Consider the following 20,259-nt stretch of genomic DNA (forward strand, 5'->3'; position numbering starts at 1 on the left):
AGGGAAGATGCAAGCAGAAAGAAAAACAAACAAAAACATTAAAGTGTACTCCTGGTCTGAATCTTTTAGAGGAGTGCAAAATAGTTTTATACAATTACCAAGTTTCTGAATGGTTGGTAGGGCTATACTAACAAAGAAAAAAGCACTAACGCACCAGATTCAACAAATTAAGATTGTGGAAAATAAACCATATACTCCTTTTCAAACGAACGCATTAGAAAATATTAAAGTATTCATCGTGTATCTTCAGGAGGTGCTACCAACATACATAAATTGACATGTACAGAAAGAAAGTGAGATGTATTCAAAGCGGTGCACATATCTGGGAATCCCTCAAAGCAACATTATTCAAACTACTGACACATGTATAGAAATGTCACGACCCAAGATTAAAATATGTTTTTAATATTTTGAATCATTAATAAAGCTAATACCAGTGAAATAATGAGTAAAAATGTATGAGTGTTTATGTAATGTATTTTTTAAAAAAAATAAATAAATAAAGGAAGGGGGCGTGGCTTGGAAGCCGAGCGGGACAGGCGCATCTAAACGGAGCTCCGCACAGAAAGAGCCAAAAATACATTTTAGCGGCGGATTGTGGTTGCCCCAATCACACAAATCACCCCCGAGTCCTGTGTGGGGAAAAGCGCCCACCTGCCAAGCGACTGAGACTGAGACGGGGCAGAGGGGACTACCCGGAGAGGAGGCACGGCTGAGACGGACTGACGGCGGAGGGGAAATCTCAGGAAGAGAGCCTGGTCCCTCACGTAAGGTGCACAGACGCAGAGATCCCCGCCTGAAAGCCTTCCTTGTAACTCGTGGTGCTGGTGGAGTGAAACCGGGAGTGGCAGAACGCCATCACTGCCTTCTCTTCCGGTGAATCAGACCCCGTGGTGCCTGCTGGGAGCCATCCTGGGACGTTGTGGAGGGAAAAAAAAAAAAAAAAAGGGGGGAGGTATGCAGCGGAGGTAAGGAGGAACTAACCCCTTCCATTCCACCTGAACAGCCCCCACACATTATTGCTGCATAACAAACAGAGACAGTGAACATCAACACTGCTAAATGTTTTACCCAATAACTTTGGGGATGATGCACCAACGCTGATTCAGTGTAGATGATACACACTGTGGATACTGAGAATTCCCATGCGTTCAGCTGCATTGTAACAAAGATTCTACCTTACAGCAGTGCAGAATAGTTGTGGAAATACCAATCGATTACCTGCTTGTGATAATAACATTGCAGTTCCAGTCACGTAACAAAGGGGCCACATGTTATGGATGCATGACAACACTTCAATCCTAACCCAATAAACACAGCAGATCTGTCATACCTCTACATGAAAGCTCTACAGTACAGCTACTTACTGTCTGTAGCAGTCTACAACCAACTATTTCTGCCACCCAGTGGTCATCTATAGTACGGCTTCAAAGATCATCTTTGATTTCACAACAAATCTGACTCCGTACAAGCTACGTCACTACCACTGAATAAATTATATATAACAGAGTGGTTCTTTGTGCCTCTCATCATCTCTCCATGGCTGATAACTAAAAGCTTCGAAACTCGCCCTGCCTAAATGACTGATTAAATATCTAACAACAGGAACTTCCGGTGGGCGGTACACTTAGTTGACCGCGTTTTAACAAATCTTTTCATTCTCTCCCCGGAGTTCGGTCACGCAAGCGGACCTATAGAACGCAGATAACCATTGCAACATTCCTGAAATTAGATACGTATAATTACATGTGTTGAGTTGCTTACTACTAAATATTGCTTATTAGAGTTGAAATATTGATGTGAACGTCTAAATCAATAGTTCATATAAATATCCTTACACTGTGGTATAGTATCGACACTACAGGATCAAAAAGTAATTTTGATGCTTTTGTTCTTTAATACTTCTTTTATTTTAATTTTCTTTCATCCACTAATATGTGATTAGCTTAATGTAAGAAGAGAGAGTTTACAACATAACCTTAGTCGCATATTGTTGAATTTCTAATATAATAACCTCTGTCGGAATCTTAGATTAGTGCCTTATAATTGTACTTGGTCTGCTTAGAAATGGAAAAATATTGTAACAAAAATTCATCCAAGCGTGGAAACAGCAAGCTGGATCAGAGTAAAACGGGCAAAAACAAGCCTGGAGCGAGCGTTCTCTGAAAACCTACCTCTTCAGACAAGCTTATAATATTCCTCAGCCACCCTCTTAACATCGCTACCTTTAGCCTGTTACACAATTTCACATAAGACAACTACCCCCTGACCAACATTGTTGTGTGACGGGTTCATTTAGCTTATGAGTCACTTTTACCTTTGCAGTCTGGCTGGGCCAAAATGCAAAATGTAGACTTAACCTCATGTGTCAATCTCCCATTGTCCCATAGATTGTAAGCTTGCGAGCAGGACCTTCTCACCTCTTTGTCTGTTTTACCCAGTTTATTAGTTTATTATGTTTGTCCCCAATTGTAAAGCTCTACGGAATATGTTGGCGCTATATAAATAAATGATGATGATGTGTTGATTTATGTTTGCATATTGTTGAACCAAGATTCCTAAAATGTGATATATTTTGTGACATGTTGAATAACATTGCATGTTGATGGTATTGTGCTATTACTTCTCTACACTACCGCTACTGATCTGCTGCTTTGGTAAAGCCTTATGCCACAAGCAAAGAGAATAAATCCACGAGGTTATGCAGTTCTAGCCCTGTGTTCCTTGTTTTATTCCTACTCTACTAGGGGGACCTTCGCCTCTCTACCATACTACCAGGCCTGTAGAATCTTCCCTTATACTACTTTTGGGGTGCCAATCTTCTGCCCCGTTACATATGGGTTATCAGAAAAACATGCAAGAAATTAATGAGAATCTAGAAACAATGTATGGAAAGTGAACACACTCTTACAAGGACCAACCCTTTATATGGGAATCATTGTTAGCAAATGCTTCTCATTTACGGATTGTTTTTAATGAGTTGTTGTCATTCTATGTTCACAAAACTCAATATCCAGACACCAACTGTCACAGGGGTGTTGGGGGGTGCATTTCTTAGGGCTGGTAATCTCTAGGAGGCAGGGGTGATGCCATTTTTTTAGCCCTCCTCCAATAGAGGTATTTAGCTCTGCACTGATAAGCCTGAAATATGATCCTCACTGTAACAGGGGACACCATGCTGTTGGTTTGCTATAGTGATTATCAGTCGGGACAGTTGTTGAATTAGATGAAGGAAGGGGCACAAAAGCCTTAACATGCCAGTGATGAAGGACATATGAACATCAGGCCCTTCATAAATACAGCAAGTGGTGGGGATACAATGTGTGACCCTTTCAAAGTACTAATATTTGTGAGAGAGGGGGTTGAGTTAACTTCTTAAAGTGGAACATGCCTTTAAGGCATGTATAACACGGAGCAGCTCCTTTAGAAACAGGAATTTCATCCAGAGGGATTCCACAGGTTAAAGTGAAGTTATTTGTGGGATGAATTCAGCAGAACATACAATATCAATTCATTGGGAACAAACATACTCATAAATCTAAGTACAACAGTGCTTTAATGATGTCCATGGGTTCCTACCAAAATTGATAGGCCGAGGAGCCATTCCGTCCACAACATGGATGAATCCACTGTGTGCAAGTTACTTGTTTATTTTAAGGCCTCTGTAAATCTCTTGATAACTATTAGTAGTAGAATAAGATTCCCAACACAGGTGAAAGCAAAACGAAAAGCACATCCATTTGCCATGGTCAGAAACACGACATACACTTAAGGGCGAGGTTGCAGTGTCCAGGACGATTCCACTAACATGGACAATGGGATGTTTTTAAAGCAGCTAATGGTCCTGCCTTACGCAAAGCAGCTGCTGCATGAGAAAGCAGTTGGAAGTGCAAACCTGCCAGATTTTTACAGGGTTATGGAGGACAGGAATAGTAAGTAGTAATATTTTGCTATGTTAGGAGAACATAGTTTTTGTTTTTGGTAAAGGAATCATAATATGACCAAGAAACACTGCAGATGCATTAGAGAGCAATACTGTTATTTTAACTTTGTGGTCAGGTCTTTCTGGTTGACATGAGAGACATGAAAAATAGCATATTAACTTTATAAAGTTAAATCGGTTGTTTTAAAAATTTAGTAATTTCTACATTTTGTAACTTGAATCATGTTTGCTTGCTTACTAATTGCAATACACTGCAAGCATCTGAGCTGCTCTGATTAAACATCAGTGTTAACACATCTCTGCTAGTTTTTCTCATAACTGCCTCACCCCAAGAGCAGAACTAAATAAATCCCCAATTTTGCAAACTCTTTTTTTTATCAGAGCAGAACTCTTAAGACAAAAAAAAAAAAAGATCTTAGTAGCACAAGTAACGTAATTATCCATCTCTATGTAAACTGGATATAAAGTGCTCCCCAAACAAGAGGTCAGAAGAAGCATTTCTAGCTAGGACTGTGAAGACTGACAATGTTTCAGTGAAAGCAAAATAGTTGCTCCTAGAGAAAGAATACATTTCATTATCTAGGCTCAAGGAAAGTTATGCTGGTACACACAAATTATAACATAAGCATGGATGTAGATAAAATCACCTATTTCGGTGATGAGCAATCATATAACAATCCCCACAAATACAACTGTGGGTGCACCTTGAACACAGCATGTTACAGTTTGTAAAGTACATGTTTAAAATTAAAATCTATGCTAGTGAAAAACATTTAAGCGGTGTTCATTGCAAATGTCACTAAATTCACCACAGGTAAAAGCACTGGTGTTTTACTTAGTGTGTATAAGCCCCAAACTTATGCTTGGCATTCTGTTTTATTTCCAAGTTGAGGTTAAAACTGTAAAATGAAGCAAAAGAAACTGCATGTAGCCCAATCAATATTGCCCAACAAAAACAAATTCTGGTGGGTTTCATGACATTTAAATAACCATATAGTAACATGCACAAAATGTGTGTCGATCTGGGTAAATAGCAAAATACCTAAACTCAAAACAATATTAAAAAAATAATTTTAAAAAACGTAGCCATTGTTGGAAAATATTTAGAAATATAAAAGCATTTTTTCACATTCATTCTTAACTAATCTAAGCACCGGTTAGGTTCTAGTGAAGTGCATGGTCTAAGTGGAAAACTCCTTTAATCAAAATTTTAGCTAATAAAAAGGAGGAGGAGTTTTAAAGAAAATCAATTGAAGTGTAAGATCAGTTTAACCTTACTGTAACAAATATATATTCCCCTAACACTAATTATATATATAAAAAAATAGCTTTTCAACATCAGAATTTTCAAAAAAATATTTACCTATTTCTTATTCCAGGTGGCAGGTTTCTCTTTCCCACATCAGTAGCAGGATTCATGCAGGCAAATAGTCGAAAATCTGAATGTCGAACCAAGGGTTCTGTGTACAGGCCATAATGATAAATGCAAAAATATGATTAAGAGCTAAGGTTCTTAGATTATTTTCACCAGACCTCACACATTAACAAAACACCATCAACATTGCCTCACATATCCGTATAGATATATTTAGACATAATCAAAACTTTCAAAATTGGTTAATTTCCCACATGACATTTTGCACGTTTCTCATGTAGAATCCTACCTAAAAAGTGTTCCACACAGAATTCTCCCATCATTTTTTTCCAGCCCTACCAACCACACCACAGAGAAAACAGAGTTGACAGTCAAAGTACCAGCTCTATTTATAGACCAAACTCTGCAAAAAATGGATTTTTGTACTTAAATACTTTAATTCAATGGGTGACACTAGAGAGGATGGGGTATGTAATGTGGTACTGGAGCATATGGCACTTTCAAATCTACCAGTAAAACTGAAGTGCCTTCCCATCTACACCTCTACATTGGCTACTTCTTGAACCTCTACTCAAAGCAAGCCTCTAAGAAACAGGAGTACAGAACAAGCGGGAGAGGGGAGAACAATGTCATCAAACAAGAACCAGATTCCTAACAAGAATAACAGTGTAAAAACAAAGAATATCAACAAAAACAAAAGAGTGTAAAATGAGAGCGTCCAGTGTCGCCCACTGGATTCAGAGAAAAAGTTTTAAGTACAAAAATGCAATATTCTTTTTCACCCATGGAAGACACTGGGGATGTCCCAAAGCTCTCCCTAAGCAACGGTACGCTCAGAAGTCACAGTGTGCAGCACCTTCTAAAAGTGGCATCTTTGGGCACAAGAGTATTTAACCTGTGGAACTCAGCTATTCAGAGATGCACGGCCTTGTGCTGTGCTGTCCAGGATTCACTCAATAATTTAGTGGAAAGCTAGTTCACATTTATAGGAACAGACTGTCCTTCCTCAATGCAAGCCTGGCAGACTAAGGTAATTCACCTGGCAATGGTCTGCTTAAGAGGCTGGCCAGCCTCTTGTGTACATCATAGAGGACCAACAAGTCATCTGCACTACATAAATCCTTGATCCTATCGACAAAGGTTCTCAAGGTCCTAACCACGTACAGAGAGCGAGGAGAGCAACAGAAAAACTGTCTTCCAGGTAAGGAATATCAACTGCTTCAAACCAAATGGTTCAAAAGAAGGGTAAAATGCTGTCCGCACCAGATTAAGATCCTACAGAGCGATTGGGGGGGTGTAAGGAGACTGCACATGCATCAGTCACTGCAAGAAGGTCTGCACCTCAGGTAAAGAAGCCAACTTTCTCTGAAACAAAACAAAGGGCTGAGACCTGAACCTCCAAAGAACACAGAGTTTTAACTAGCCTCCTAGATCATCCTGTAGAAAATACAGCAACCAATCCAATCTGAAAAAAAGAGGCAAGAAACCCCTTTATTTCACACCAGAAGATGTAGATCTTCCAGACCCTATGGGAAATCCTGGCCGACATAGGCTTTCGAGCCATCATCCTGACAAAAGATAAAAAAACCTCTTGGCCTTAAGGATGACTTCAACAATCACTCCATTAAAGGCAGTCGAGGTAAACTCTAGTGGAAGAAGGAGCCCTGACTTAACAGGGCTCCAGCCCTTAACTTGCTGAAGCAGGAGCACTGCACCATGTGTTTCAATTGAGACTATCATGTAAAATGTCTGGTTGGCCCCACCTGACCACCAGCTGCTGGAAAATCTCAGCGTGGAGAGACCATTCTGCAGGATGTAGGGCCTGCCTACAGAGGAAGTCAGATCCCAGTTTTCTATTGGGATGAAGCAATCCGAAATGGCCGGAACATAATAGGAAGATTTTAGTCCCCCTTATCGCTAGGGTACTCTTTGTGCCCTCTTGGCGATTTATGTATCCCACTGCCATGATTTTTTTTTTTTTATTGAACCTTTATGGTCCATTCTTTCAAAAAGAGCTGGCCTATGTTTAGAGCATTGAGAGAGAATGAGTTCCAACAAAGTGATCTGAAGTTTGGATAGAGTCCAAACACCTAGGAACCTGTGCTGAAACATCACTGCCCCCCCATCCTCAGAGACTGGCATATGTAGTCATCAATATCCAATCCCAGAAGGTGAACAGGTGACCCTTGTGTAGGTTGCTGCTCTTTAGTCACTAGCAGAGAGACACGTACCGCCAAAAACTGACTGAAGGTTTGTATGGTCAAAAGCTGGTGGCACCTATTCCTGTGAAGACAAGCAGCTACTGAGGTCCATGCTAACATCCCTAAAGGTCCAAGTGCCAGAAGGATGACCACAATTTGTAGAGGTTTAATTTTAACAGTACATTTTTAAGTGCTCAATGCCCCAGTACCGCACTCATTACCCCAGCGTCTACAGGGTACCCCATGAATAAAACAAAATGAAATTACAAAATAGTGTGGAATTACCATTCTGCAGAATGTTAAAGCAAAAGCTGAGTATTGATGGAAATTCTCAACTGTGTAAAACAGTCTATTCTGTCAACTTCACTGATCTCTAAATATACGATGAAAACATTAAATGTTCACGATATCCAATTTGGAATAATACTATCTAAAGAAATGAGGGGGAAGATTTTCTCCAAAATGTAAAAATGTCCTAAATAAATCCAAAATTATCTTCAGCATGCATTCTACAGTGTCTGGATCTGAAAATAAACCATTTGTGCTATCAAGAAGCTACTTCTCCTAACTCAGAACAGCATAGTCCAGTAACAGACACCGCTTGCTACAAAACTATTTAAAAATGTCGTACTTGCGTGAAATTATAAGGTCAGTGGTTAATACACTAAAAATTTGGGACACTTTGTTAGCAATAAAATACTACATCTCTTCCACACTCCTTGTGTAACTTTAAAATTAAATTAATTTGAAGCGCACATGTATTTTATACACTTGTTATCTATGGGCTATAAATCATAATGAGGTACCCCAATATATACATTTAAAAAAAAAAAAAAACACAACTGTGATGGAGGAAAAAGTAAATACATTTTTTACTAGATATTGATTTTCATTACCTGTGTCTCCTCTGTCCAGCAGAACGAGTGAACCTGTTGCACCCTCGAGTAAACCACACAAGCATTCCAGTGTTTCTGCAGCTGACAAGTTAATTTCATCCAACAAGATCCACTCTCCTTTCTTTACAGCTTGAGCCAACGTGCCCTAAGGATACAATTGTACTTAATACACCTCTACAAACAGTTTTATTGTGACTGGGTCCCCCCATTTCTTTGAACATGCAAATTAACGTTTGGCATCTTAAGCGTTAATTTAAAATACTATCTGGTGCAGTGTACCTAATATATACATTTTCTAGTGACTAGTGGGGATCAAGTTACATCCAGCGGTGTTATAATACGCTGATCAGGTTCCTGTAAGCCGGAATCAAAACTCTGATGCCGGAGCATTCTCCCATCCTAGATGGTCCAGGTAGCCACTGTACTTCAGCCCCAGAACAGCCGCACGGAAGGGACTTCTGAAGGAGTCTCCTGGATTCAAATGTATCCAAAGCACCATACTGGAACCTGTGGTTTGGCCAACTTCCAACTAGCTCTCCCCTTCAGCTTAAAAGAGAGAGCTAGTCTCTGGAGCAGGTCTCCTGAAAGGTGATTCGGGCGGGAGATTTAAAGATAAATCTTCTAGCTCAGACTTCATGGCACCACTGAATGTAATGTTAAAAGTGTAAAAAAGGTCCTGGCAGTAAATCAATCTGGGCTTGTTAAAGGCACAGGGGGCTTAATTGCACCTGCCAGACTGCGAGCAAAAACTGTTCAAAGGGCAGAAACTAACATTCTAAATTCTGTATTATGCTTGCTTATCATCACTGTCACTCAATGATGTGTAACAGCTCTTTAAAGTGCTATTACTGAACAAGAAACACTGCCTAACGATGCAACTCTATTTCTGCACAAGTCCTATTTTCTGCTAGATTACTGTGACCTACAGATTACAGCTATCACATCTAACCTGTCTTCAGTTGCCCTATGTTGAACTCGGCACAATAAGTTCACACTCTGTCTGCTATCCTGCAGACCGAATTCAAAAGTAAGAGTTCAAGAGAAAGCAGACAGTCACTAACAAAGACGTGCTGCACACAGCTACACACACCACCCTACATTAAGCAGTTCCAGGTGCCCATGAAAAAAGCTTAGTGGTGGTAGTGGCTAATCTCCTACAACTAGGGGCATTAACGGTAGTGCACAGTTGTCGAGTGTCTGATAGGCGAGTAACAATCAACCAAGGAAGAACACAAAGACAAATCTGTAAAGCCTCCTCCCTGCAGATGGAGTGGCAGAGTAAGCAAATGCTGTCATACAAGGTCCAATCTAAACATGTTTTAATAGAAAAGCTTTGATGATCCCTCCAATACAAAAAGCTTATTATTATTTCGGTGTGGCAACATACCTCTACAAACGCAAACAAAACTGCGTTTTCAGTCATCTTCATTTGCTGCTGGGCTTGATTTAGACGCAAAGAAAGTGCTTCCCATTTGTCTTTAAACAACAATTCTAAAAGTGGAGAGAGAGAGGAAAGAGTCAGAAAATCTAAAATTACTTATGACGACAGATTAAGAAGCCATTATTTGCATCATTTGATGCAGGTGGTATTTGCTCTCTACATTGTAAACAAAAAATTGTATCCTTTGGTCTTGGATAAACAATGAAAAGGTATATAAAAACTTCAAGCTTTCATGCAACATAATACATTACAATGTAAAACATCTTTTTAATTTTATTCTGTGTTTTGTTGCAATTCTTTTTCTCTTCAAAGCTACTGACTGTGCAGATTAAAGGCCAAAAATGAAATTATTATATTCATTTACAACAAAGGAGGGGTGGGGGGACCCTATATTTTCATAAGTCCCACTTAATACTTACTTATGTGTATACATGAAGAACCTAGTCTCAAAAATGAAAAAAAAAAACAAAAACAAAACAAGAACAAACAGAAATCACAAAACTATGATTTCCCAAAAATTAAACACTAAAAACAGGAAACCTTTACGCTAAACACATATTGCTTCCTTATGCTCCAACTCACCGGTCTCCCCAGACTGAACCTTAGTCATGGCATTTTTCACAACATGCTGCATTAGCTTAAGCAAGTCTTGCCACCTTTTCTGTCTGTAACAGGTCTGAATGTGCCCCAAAAAAGTTTTGTTTTGTCTCCTGGAGAATGTCTGAGCAAAAAGATCCTCAAAGCCCTCCCGTAGAGGAAGCCATATCAGTTTATGATCCACAGGCTTGTAACTAGAAAAAAAAAAAAAAAAAGAATAGATTATTTTCGGAGAATGTTACATGCTTGGTCAAACCACCATGGAGTAACAGCAGAATCTAATCTACACGTTCACAGACAACAAAAATGATCATTAGCATAAGTATGATCATTAGATTAAATTATACGGATTTTCATTTGAATAAGCCTGTTATCAGTTATATTCATTCTTTGTATTCAGCTGCATAACTGATGACTGGTCAAGTAGGACAAGATCCAGGCACACAGGCCAGTTAGAGGCCCAACCGGCATTATGCGTATATCAATCATCACAGTGTTTTCAGCCACCTCACCTTCCTCTTGGAAGAACTCCATAGAGTCTGAGCCCTCAAGACGGAAAAACAAAAGAAGCTTGGCACTCCCATGGTTGATTTGCTGACGCAAATTCCCTCATCCTTTTCAAGATAGAACTGAATAAGTCCCTGCACAAACCTCATTAGGCCTCTGCCCAAGTTTGCTCTCCTGATGATGCAATACCAGAGCCTGAATACCCCTAGCCGTGTGTTATATAAAGGAATGATCTGTTCTCAAACTCCCCCGGAAGGGGTGGGGGGGCAGAAATGGGTAGGTCCAACCATTAAAGTTAAACACACCCCAGAGTACCCAGTGTCTGCCGAAGCACAAAAGATAAACAGACATTGTAAGCCAACTAAAAAAGGGGGAAATGCCTTCTCTAAACGCCTTGTTCAGACAAGCATTTCATACATTTTTACACTCCACATTCTGCACAGGGGGAGGAGACAAATGATGACACAGGGATGATGGATTCAGTACAAGATGATCCAAAGTAATAAAGTACAGGATAAAACAAACAAGAAGTATATATAATATTTATTTAGAAAATAGATTTTAGCTTTTTAAAAACATTGGTTTGGAACGAGAATAGACTTCTTGGTCATTTGCTTGGTATGGTACAATCCTGTTCTATTGAAGCTAAAATCCAGGATAGAAATCTGTCCACGGTGAAGATACAACGCTAGCAATACTAGTTTCAAACCAGAGCTATATTTATGATACACATCTATGTCCATGTCACCTGGATTTAGGTTACCGACTGTCAGCAATGCTACTGTCATTTATTTGTAAAAGAGTAAGGTGTACAACCCACTTACCCTCCTAAGAGATCAGCTGTATCACTCTGCTGATTCATATTCACAATGCGTAGGCGCTGACCTGTCCAAAAATCAGACAACAGGGAAAATTTCAAATAAACTGCATAGACAGAATGGATTAAGGTTAATGGATGTCAATACATTGACATACACTATCCTTGTAAGACTTGCATACAAGATTAAATGATATTAAACAAGTGAAAAGTAGCAAGATTACGAATATTCTCCTCTACACATTTACAAGAGTGAGCTGGATAGATTGGCGACCATTCTTAACTCCTATTTCATCAACTTCACGAAAATAGTTAATTTTGGAAGTTGTCCCATAACCACCCAAGGCCTCACACCCACTGAAAATTCAGAAATGCATTGGCACTTTATATTTGATTACATTTATGGAGATTAGGCTTCAGATGGAATAAAACGAGTAAGGCAACATCTATAAATTGTACCAAATTAAAAATCATATCATACATTAATGGATATGGATTCTTTACAAAGTAGCTCCGATAAAATAAAGGAAAAATTAAAGATAGTGTGGGTTACTAACCACAAGAAACATTCATAAAAGCTTGCACTCATAACTGAAAATAAGTACATCTCAATCCGTTAGATTGTGCAGTACATCAGCATTTGAAGCCAACAGATAACTGGACATAACGCAAAGACAATATATAGGAGCCATATGAGGCACAATATAGTGGTGCTTTAAGACAATTACATACTGGCATGTGGCATGGTCACAGGACCAGTTGTGAAAAAAATGGTACTAGATGATGCTTCTGTATGTGTGCACACAATTTATTTTTCCACAATGCAATCTCATTAGAGGAGATTTTACAATCAACACTAAATGTGTGACTCTGAAGACTCTAATAAAAGCTTTTAAAATATGGTCAGTATATAATACACAGTACTTAATTACAATTTTATCCATGTGTGTGGGCAAAAAAAAAATCATGATTAAGCAATTTCTTTTCTACACTTGGGTACTCTATCAAGTTTACCAGATTTACATAATCCTATGCATGTTCATATTGCTGAATGATTCGAGCGTAGTTAAAAAACAGCCACATCACACCAGGAGATGGATTATAAGATGAAAATGCTAAAATTACAGACTCCTTGGTACGGGCCATCACAACTCTATTTTGAAATCACTCCTAAGCAAAGAATTTGTTGAGGGACTTCAGATCCGACCACGGGCAGAAAAAAAAAATCCCAGAAAATTCCCAGGAACAGAATGAAGTAAAGAACCTCAACCACTCTGGTGAAATGCATCATGGCAGATGTCCTGAGTCTCCATCAGACCCTCAGTTATCAAATAGAAAGCACACCGCGGCTCTGGGTTCTCTGAAGACCTGTGAGAGAAAAAAAGAAAAACCTGTTGGGGGGGGGGGGGGGGGCTCTCAAAATGATATCCAGTAACCCAGATTGAAGGTGCCAAGGAACATAAGGACTCTTGTCCTTATCCATATCCACTCCCCCAAGAAATTTCTATTTTGAAAAAGGACAGTGCTGCCACTAGCCTTAAGGAATTGATATATGACTGATAAACACAGTGTAAAAAAAAAGCTCAGGGGAAAAAGAAGCCTTTCCACCACATTGCACCCTTGATTATCTGCGTTAGTTTCGATAAAAAGAGGGCAGTCACTGAAGGAAAAAAGAAAAAAAAAAGAAAAAACTGTAAAAGGATCTTTTAGAAACATTATTCAGCAACAGAAAATAAACCAGAAGACTAAAAGTGCCATCACCAAAGTAGCCTATAATTTGGACACTAACCAGTTTATCAAGGGCTGTGGCATTCTACATGAAGAACAAGATACAAGAGGTAAGCTGCATCAGTCTGCTATTTGGCAACCCATCCAGGAGTTGGCCACCAAAGCTGCTGCTCTGAGCGTCAGTCGTCAAGAAGGACCCACCGCCATGGAGAGAATATCGGTGTACAAGGCTCTTCGAGGCCAATCAGGAGCAACCACAATGACCGGGGCGTTCTCTCTCGACTTTCTTCAAGACCATAGGAAGCATTGCTAACGGAGGGAATAGGTAAACTTGGTGAAACCACCAGGGAACGGACATGCTCTGGAGCAGAAGAGCTCCACCTTTTGATTCAATAGAGACATCACCATAGACCACACTTATTCCCGATTTCACAAAAGACCTCTTGATAGAAAGACCATTTTCCGTGGTGAAGTGCCTGTCTGCCTCACAATTCTCCACCTCTAGTATGAAACCCGCCATGATGTTTTGTTCGGCCCACCTGTGCATCTCTTGCATGCAGAGAGGACTCTTGGTGCTGCCCTATCTTCAATGCAATGCCCCGCTACAAATGCTCCACACTGACCATAGCACAGAACACCGATTGCAGCTCCAAAACATTGATTGCAAGATTGGATTCTTCAAAATGTCCAGAAACCCTGAAAACAGGTGTGAAGAGAGAGCCCGCTTCCTACCCCAAAGGCTTGCGTACATCGTCACCAAGGTCCATTTCCAGATTAAGAATGGGCGACCTTTCAGAGACTGATCCAGATAAAGAGAAAGAAAAATCACCTGAAAAGACACAGGTGACATCTGTTCCACTTCAGCAGGAGTTCCAATTGAAAATCCCTCACATGAAATTGAGCATCAAACCTCTTAGATACCATCTTGCCTAAAACTTGAATGGAGTGTGAATCCAAGTGAACTGTAGTGTGTATAGACAAAAGAACAGCAGTGAAAGAGTTAAAGACTATCAAAAGACACAAAAAGCACTTTTCAACCCAGGGCCCAGAATTGCATTGGCAGCAGTCCTAAAGGACAGTCCCCTCTACCAATCCAGTACCTCGTGGGGGATTACATTAGCAAAATATACCCCACCTGATCCAGTGCCTTAAGAAACATGAAGGCAGCCACTACTAACAGAGGCAGCCATACCTGGGGAACTGAGAGGGTTACATTCACAGTCTGCTGCTCCTCCAGGGAGCTGTGAAAGGTTGGCTGCAATTCTACAGCCGCCGAGTACCCTAGGCATATACTGTGTGGTCACAGCGTCAGAAGTGGGGACGGCAGAGGCGGCATCCCCAGATAGCTCAAATTCCCTACTCCTAGAAGTACAAAGCCATCCCTGCGCTGCTGGGAGCAAGACGACTCCAGAGACCATGAAATTAAAAAATGAAAACAACTATTAAATATAGAAAGCTATTCAAAACAGGCCCTGCATCACTGGGCACTTAAAGTAAACTGAGACCTTACTGGAAGAGGGTACAGAGGGGAAGGGGCTATGGTGAACTGTAAAGAAGTTTTAAAGTGCCCGCACAACTGGATCCCTACTCCAAAGTACCCAGCTTCCACCAAGGGATGATGGAGAAATGTGTTTTGCCAGTCTCATTACATACAAGTCAGAATTGAAAGGAAAAAAACCCAAAAAAAAACAACACATGGAAGAACCCTACTTGACACCTATATGTCACACTGTGGGTGGGGAATAGAGCAGCTGTTATCCCAGTGCTGTCTGGTTCTGGGGGGTGGTTTGAAAGTGTCTCATGTTAAGCACTACCTGCCTGGATAATCCACCTGACCAATGGTTGACCCCAAGAACAGAGGGGGTGGGGGGGGGGGGGTGGATTAAAGGACTCCTGCAATAGGAGTGGACAGATTGAAGGGGTAAAAAAACAACAAAGCACGCACAGGGCACACAATAATTACAAGAACGCAACGTTTGAGATGTATTATCCATTCTTTCACAATTTCAGTGTTATGTACTGAAAAAAGTCTAATAGATTACAAAGCACATGCGCCACATTTACCTGAAACATGAGCAAGATATTGAACCGTGGACGTTTTTCCAGTGCCAGTTTCCCCCACCAGCAAAACAGGCTCCCCTTTATTAACACATACTGCAATCTGTTCAATCAGTATTGAGGATGGCCTTGTGGCAGCAAAAGTCATCTTTTTCCTGTACATGAAAATAAAACAAAAAAAAAAAAAAACACATGAATGCAACACATAGATCTTTTTAGCACAATAAAGGCAGGAATTACCATATATTATATATATTCCATTTATTTGAATCGCTTCGGTGGTAACTGTTTAACCACTTAACCATGGAGTAAAGATTGCTGTTCTGAGAGTAAAGCTGTATTTTAAGCTGAAGCTTGTCTGAACTTACTCCTCCACTCTAAGTTCTCATTCTTTTTAATGGACAACGACCATAGGTCAGAACTGAAATAACCAACCAAGAACACAACTGTAAAACAGAGCAAATAACAAAATTGGTGGAACACAAAAATCCTTTTTTCATTCATTCTATTTGGCACTCACTGCTTAAATATGGGGACATTTCAAATCTTGGAGAGTACATTCAAGCACAACTGTGTGCAAATACCTTTATCAAAAACTTTCGTTTTTGGATGCAAAGACATTGAACTTGCAGAATTTGGTAAAGTTAAGGACAGAAGACCAGGTTTCTGCCTGACAATAGGTCAACTGAGGTTCCATGCCAGCCAGTCCAGTAAGGTGCGCGCCTATCTGGTAGATTAGGCTGTAATGTTACCAGAACCCAATGTTCCCGTAGAGATACAAGTCTGCTGGATTGCATCTTTAACCCCTCTCACAACTGTATTTTCTGTTGCCAGCCATCCCTTATTGTGCGCGTCATAAAGAAAAAGGAGGCCATTGGCCCTATGCAGCAAGGATGACGATCTACATAAATCCTCTAGGCTTTGACCACATCCAACAGTTAGAATGTGTCTAAACTTCCGAATGGGCAAATCTCTCTCTAGTGAAAGGATAACAATATATTGGTTCAGATTAATTTATGACACTACCATGGTGAGCAGGACAGCTCTGTCATTATGAAAGACTGATTATGGTGACCTGCAAGATAGGGCATTCAATTCAGACACCCTTCTCTGTACATTGCAATAAAATAATTTTATTTTTTTTAAAAAAAAAGGTAAATTTACAAGTGAAGAAAATTACAGATTTTAGAGACTCGAATTAGCACCTTTTGGTGCTACGGAGTTTGGATCCCACTGAACTACTAGCGGAATATAGGGTGGTTGAACATGAAGTATCCCCTGAAGAAAAGTCTGCAACTCTGGGAATATTATCCAAAATTACTCTGCAAGGAGATAAATTGGCCTGAGCTTGCCCTGTTTCAAAGGTTTTGGCCCTCTTTTCAGGCCCTTCTGTAAAAAGGACAAAAGGTGTGACAAGATAAAAGATGAACATTCATTACATTGACAGAAGTCATACTGACAGCTTACCTGTGAACACGAATGGCCTCTGTTTGTTTGCTAAGCATATCAACTCTTCCAACAGAAACATTCAGTTCTCGCACAGTAATCTCTGGTTTATAAAGCTGGCAATAAAATTCTGCCTGTAACAATATAAACACAAAGCTGGTTTAGAGTTTTCATTAAACATTCACTGATATAAAGAAAGTTCAAGTGCACAGCTGTTTAAGTAACATCTTTGCAGATTTCACAATTTGTTTGTATACAGCAGTAAAAGTGATGAGTGATCATAGGGAGAGCACAAGAAAACATTAAATTGTAAATAGATGGATTGTGGTGAACATTTATGACAGGAAAGGAAAATTTCAACGTTGACTGAAACAAGCAGATTCATTCTAGCTTAATTTTTTTAGTGTAAAGTAAATATCTCTAAGGTCAGAGGGAACTAAAAATGCTTATAATGCACAGAGTAATACATCCCAATTCCTTGAAAAATTTCTATATAATAGCAACTAAGGTGGAACTCAAAGGTAATGTAATGTAGTGTGGACAGCTGCTCCCTCAGTTGAGGTTTGTCACTTGTGGACACATCTACCGACTAAATGACGACACCATAGATATTCAATAAGTAGAGCAGATTCAAGGTGAAGGTCAAGGAGCTAATGCATTACTCAATCACATAACACCCCCGTTTCTGACGGTAGGGTGTAATGGTGAGTATTATGATTGAAAAACACACACATAACTTATAGTCATGTGCTTGAAAGATAGAATATCACGTAGTAACTGATAGCAGTATAGGGCTTCTTGATTGAAGAAGAATAAGAGAGCCCAGGATAAACGGATGCACGGAGAAGCCACCAAGCTGGGGTGGAAGGGCGTGCCCCTGCTTTTACTAAGTGGTGGTGTAGCTAGTCATGACAGTATTTTATTTTAAAGTACATACAAAACCCATTTCAACTATTTGATAAGGTAACCCCCGCAAAACACAACGATTTGTAAATCTTACCAAAGAGGGACACTGAGGTATGGTACATTTTAGATGTATTTGTAGTATTATTTAAGAACAATTTCACCACAGCTTACCTTTTGCTTAGAGATGTTCAATTTGCTTCCAATTACTTCTGCCATCTTAAGTCTGACCTGAGGTTTGGAGAGCATGGCTGTAAAGCAGTCAAGTGCCTGATACCAAAAAAAATGCAGAATGTAGTCAGGTTTTTTATTTACATTTGCACTCATACGCGGTAAAAGGAACTATGAGACATGTTAAAAGAATCTTACCTCATGGAATATATTTAGAGCAGTGTTAGATGAGGAACCATCAAAGCAATACACAATTCTGTTGCACCACTTCAACAAGTCCCTGTGGGGGGAAAGAACCAGCTGTATTTAAAAAGGTCATGCTAATGACAATTCTATGTTATTTGGATGGTCAACAAGTGTAAAAACAGAACACAGCTTTCAATAGGACCTCTAAACATGTCTCTATAGGCTTAGATGAGTCAGATGAATTCTGTCCATCTGTGACTAAGTTCAAGTGATCCTGCTTCTTGGATCCATGGATAAGCAGCAGGAGAGACCTGTGTGATGAAGGCTATATAATGGACCAGAAAGAAATGAGGGCAATATAATGTAATAGACAAGGGTGGTACAACAACACTTCTGTTAAATAATTTTCTATAATTCCATTGGGGCACACTGCAAACATGAGGAAAAGTCGCTCAGACCTGGAAGTTAGCACACAAACATTATGCAAATTTTTTAAACTCCTTCCCCCCTCTATAATACCTCCCTTATGGAAACTTCAGTTATTTTTTAAAGTAGGCACACAGGTCAGAAAAGAGAGGAAAAAACTGGAGGGGGATAAAAAAAAATAAAACAAAAACTTCCCAATTTCATAAACTGAAGCTTAACTGGTGGACGCACAGTGTGCCCCAATGGAATTAAAGAGAATTTAGCACAAGTATAAAAATACTGCATTCTCTCTCATCCAACTGGGGAACACTGAAACCATGATGACGTCTCAAAGCTTTTCAATACAAGTGAATATGCTCAGAAGTTACGTTGTGCTCTGCATCTACCATCCAAGACTAGCATTTTTGGTCTCAAACACACTGAACCTGAAAAACCCCAGAAACAAATGTACTGAAGCCCAGGTTTTTGCCCAATAGAGTTGCTCAGCCAAGGCTACCATACCCCTGTCATTTAAGAGGCTCAATAGTATCCAAGACAGGGCTCAACCACAAAGTAAGCCCATCAAATAACACAAGTAATTTACCAAGAAAACACTTGCTAACCTCTCGTGTGAATATTACACAGGACAAAAAGATCAGTCTTACAAAAGAGTCTTCTTGACATAGATACTTAGGTCCCTAACAACATCCATTAAATAAAGAGATCCCACGTATTACACAGATTAATAATGGTGCAAAGCTGAGAATCACAATCTCTGTCCCAGCTCAGACACTCTTCACTCTGTAGATATAGCCAGAATGAACACATATTTTCCCGAAATGTAACTCCTCTCCACCAGATCCAACAGTTTGAAATAAGGATGTTGAAAATAAGATTTTAGTACTTTCGTTTAATCCTTTTCCTGAATCCATGGGGGGCACATAAGATTGCAAATGTATGCTGCATCCAAGCTGGCTACAGTGTGCCTATATAGTTTTTGACAGGGCTGCCAGAGTGGAAAGCCCGCCAAGGAGGGGGTACTGTGAAGGGAGGGGGTACTGTGAAGGGAGGGGGGGGAGGGAGCGAGAAGGCTGAACCAATTTTGGCAGGAGTGACGCTCCTCTCTATCCTCACTACCGCTACAGAAGCCCTGCGAACAGGGGCAATATCCAAGGGAACACCCCTACCCTTGGATTGACATATCTTCCCAGATACAGCAAGTCAAAAGTGGCCAAAACAAGCGCTCTATTCACCCAAATTAGATTACATAGCTTCACCTGATTAAACAAGGGGGGGCTGAACCGGAAAAGACCCCTCGAAGAGAAGACTGAAGGTACGTGACCCTGAAAACCGGCACTGAAATTGATGTAGAGCACCAGGAGCTGCACCTTGTGGGAACCTAGGCGGAGTCTCATAACAGAGCCAGCTTGTGAAAGAAAGCGAATTAGAGAGCCAGCACCGAGACGTGTAAACACTGTAGGATTCACACCAAACACAGTACTGTTTCAGACCAAGGAGAACGGATGAGGAAAATGCCCTACAGGCTCTATTCAAGGTACCAAGCCGCTCACAGCAAAGAACCTCC

At 40.1% G+C, this 20,259-nt stretch overlaps 1 protein-coding gene across 1 annotated transcript in view; it reads right to left on the reverse strand.

The window, feature by feature from the left end:
• MDN1 (midasin AAA ATPase 1) overlaps positions 1-20,259 on the reverse strand; it is a 258,414-nt gene that overhangs the window by 220,217 nt on the left and 17,938 nt on the right. Inside the window, exons 11-19 of the mRNA XM_075202780.1 lie at positions 18,282-18,363; positions 18,087-18,182; positions 17,031-17,143; positions 15,570-15,718; positions 11,785-11,845; positions 10,439-10,647; positions 9,803-9,906; positions 8,416-8,560; positions 5,307-5,403 (exon numbers count right to left, since the gene is read on the reverse strand). Coding sequence (XP_075058881.1) covers positions 5,307-5,403; positions 8,416-8,560; positions 9,803-9,906; positions 10,439-10,647; positions 11,785-11,845; positions 15,570-15,718; positions 17,031-17,143; positions 18,087-18,182; positions 18,282-18,363 — 1,056 coding nt within the window. The remainder of the gene's footprint in view (positions 1-5,306; positions 5,404-8,415; positions 8,561-9,802; positions 9,907-10,438; positions 10,648-11,784; positions 11,846-15,569; positions 15,719-17,030; positions 17,144-18,086; positions 18,183-18,281; positions 18,364-20,259) is intronic.

The sequence above is a fragment of the Mixophyes fleayi genome, chromosome 3, assembly GCF_038048845.1.
Source record: "Mixophyes fleayi isolate aMixFle1 chromosome 3, aMixFle1.hap1, whole genome shotgun sequence".
NCBI lineage: Eukaryota > Metazoa > Chordata > Amphibia > Anura > Limnodynastidae > Mixophyes > Mixophyes fleayi.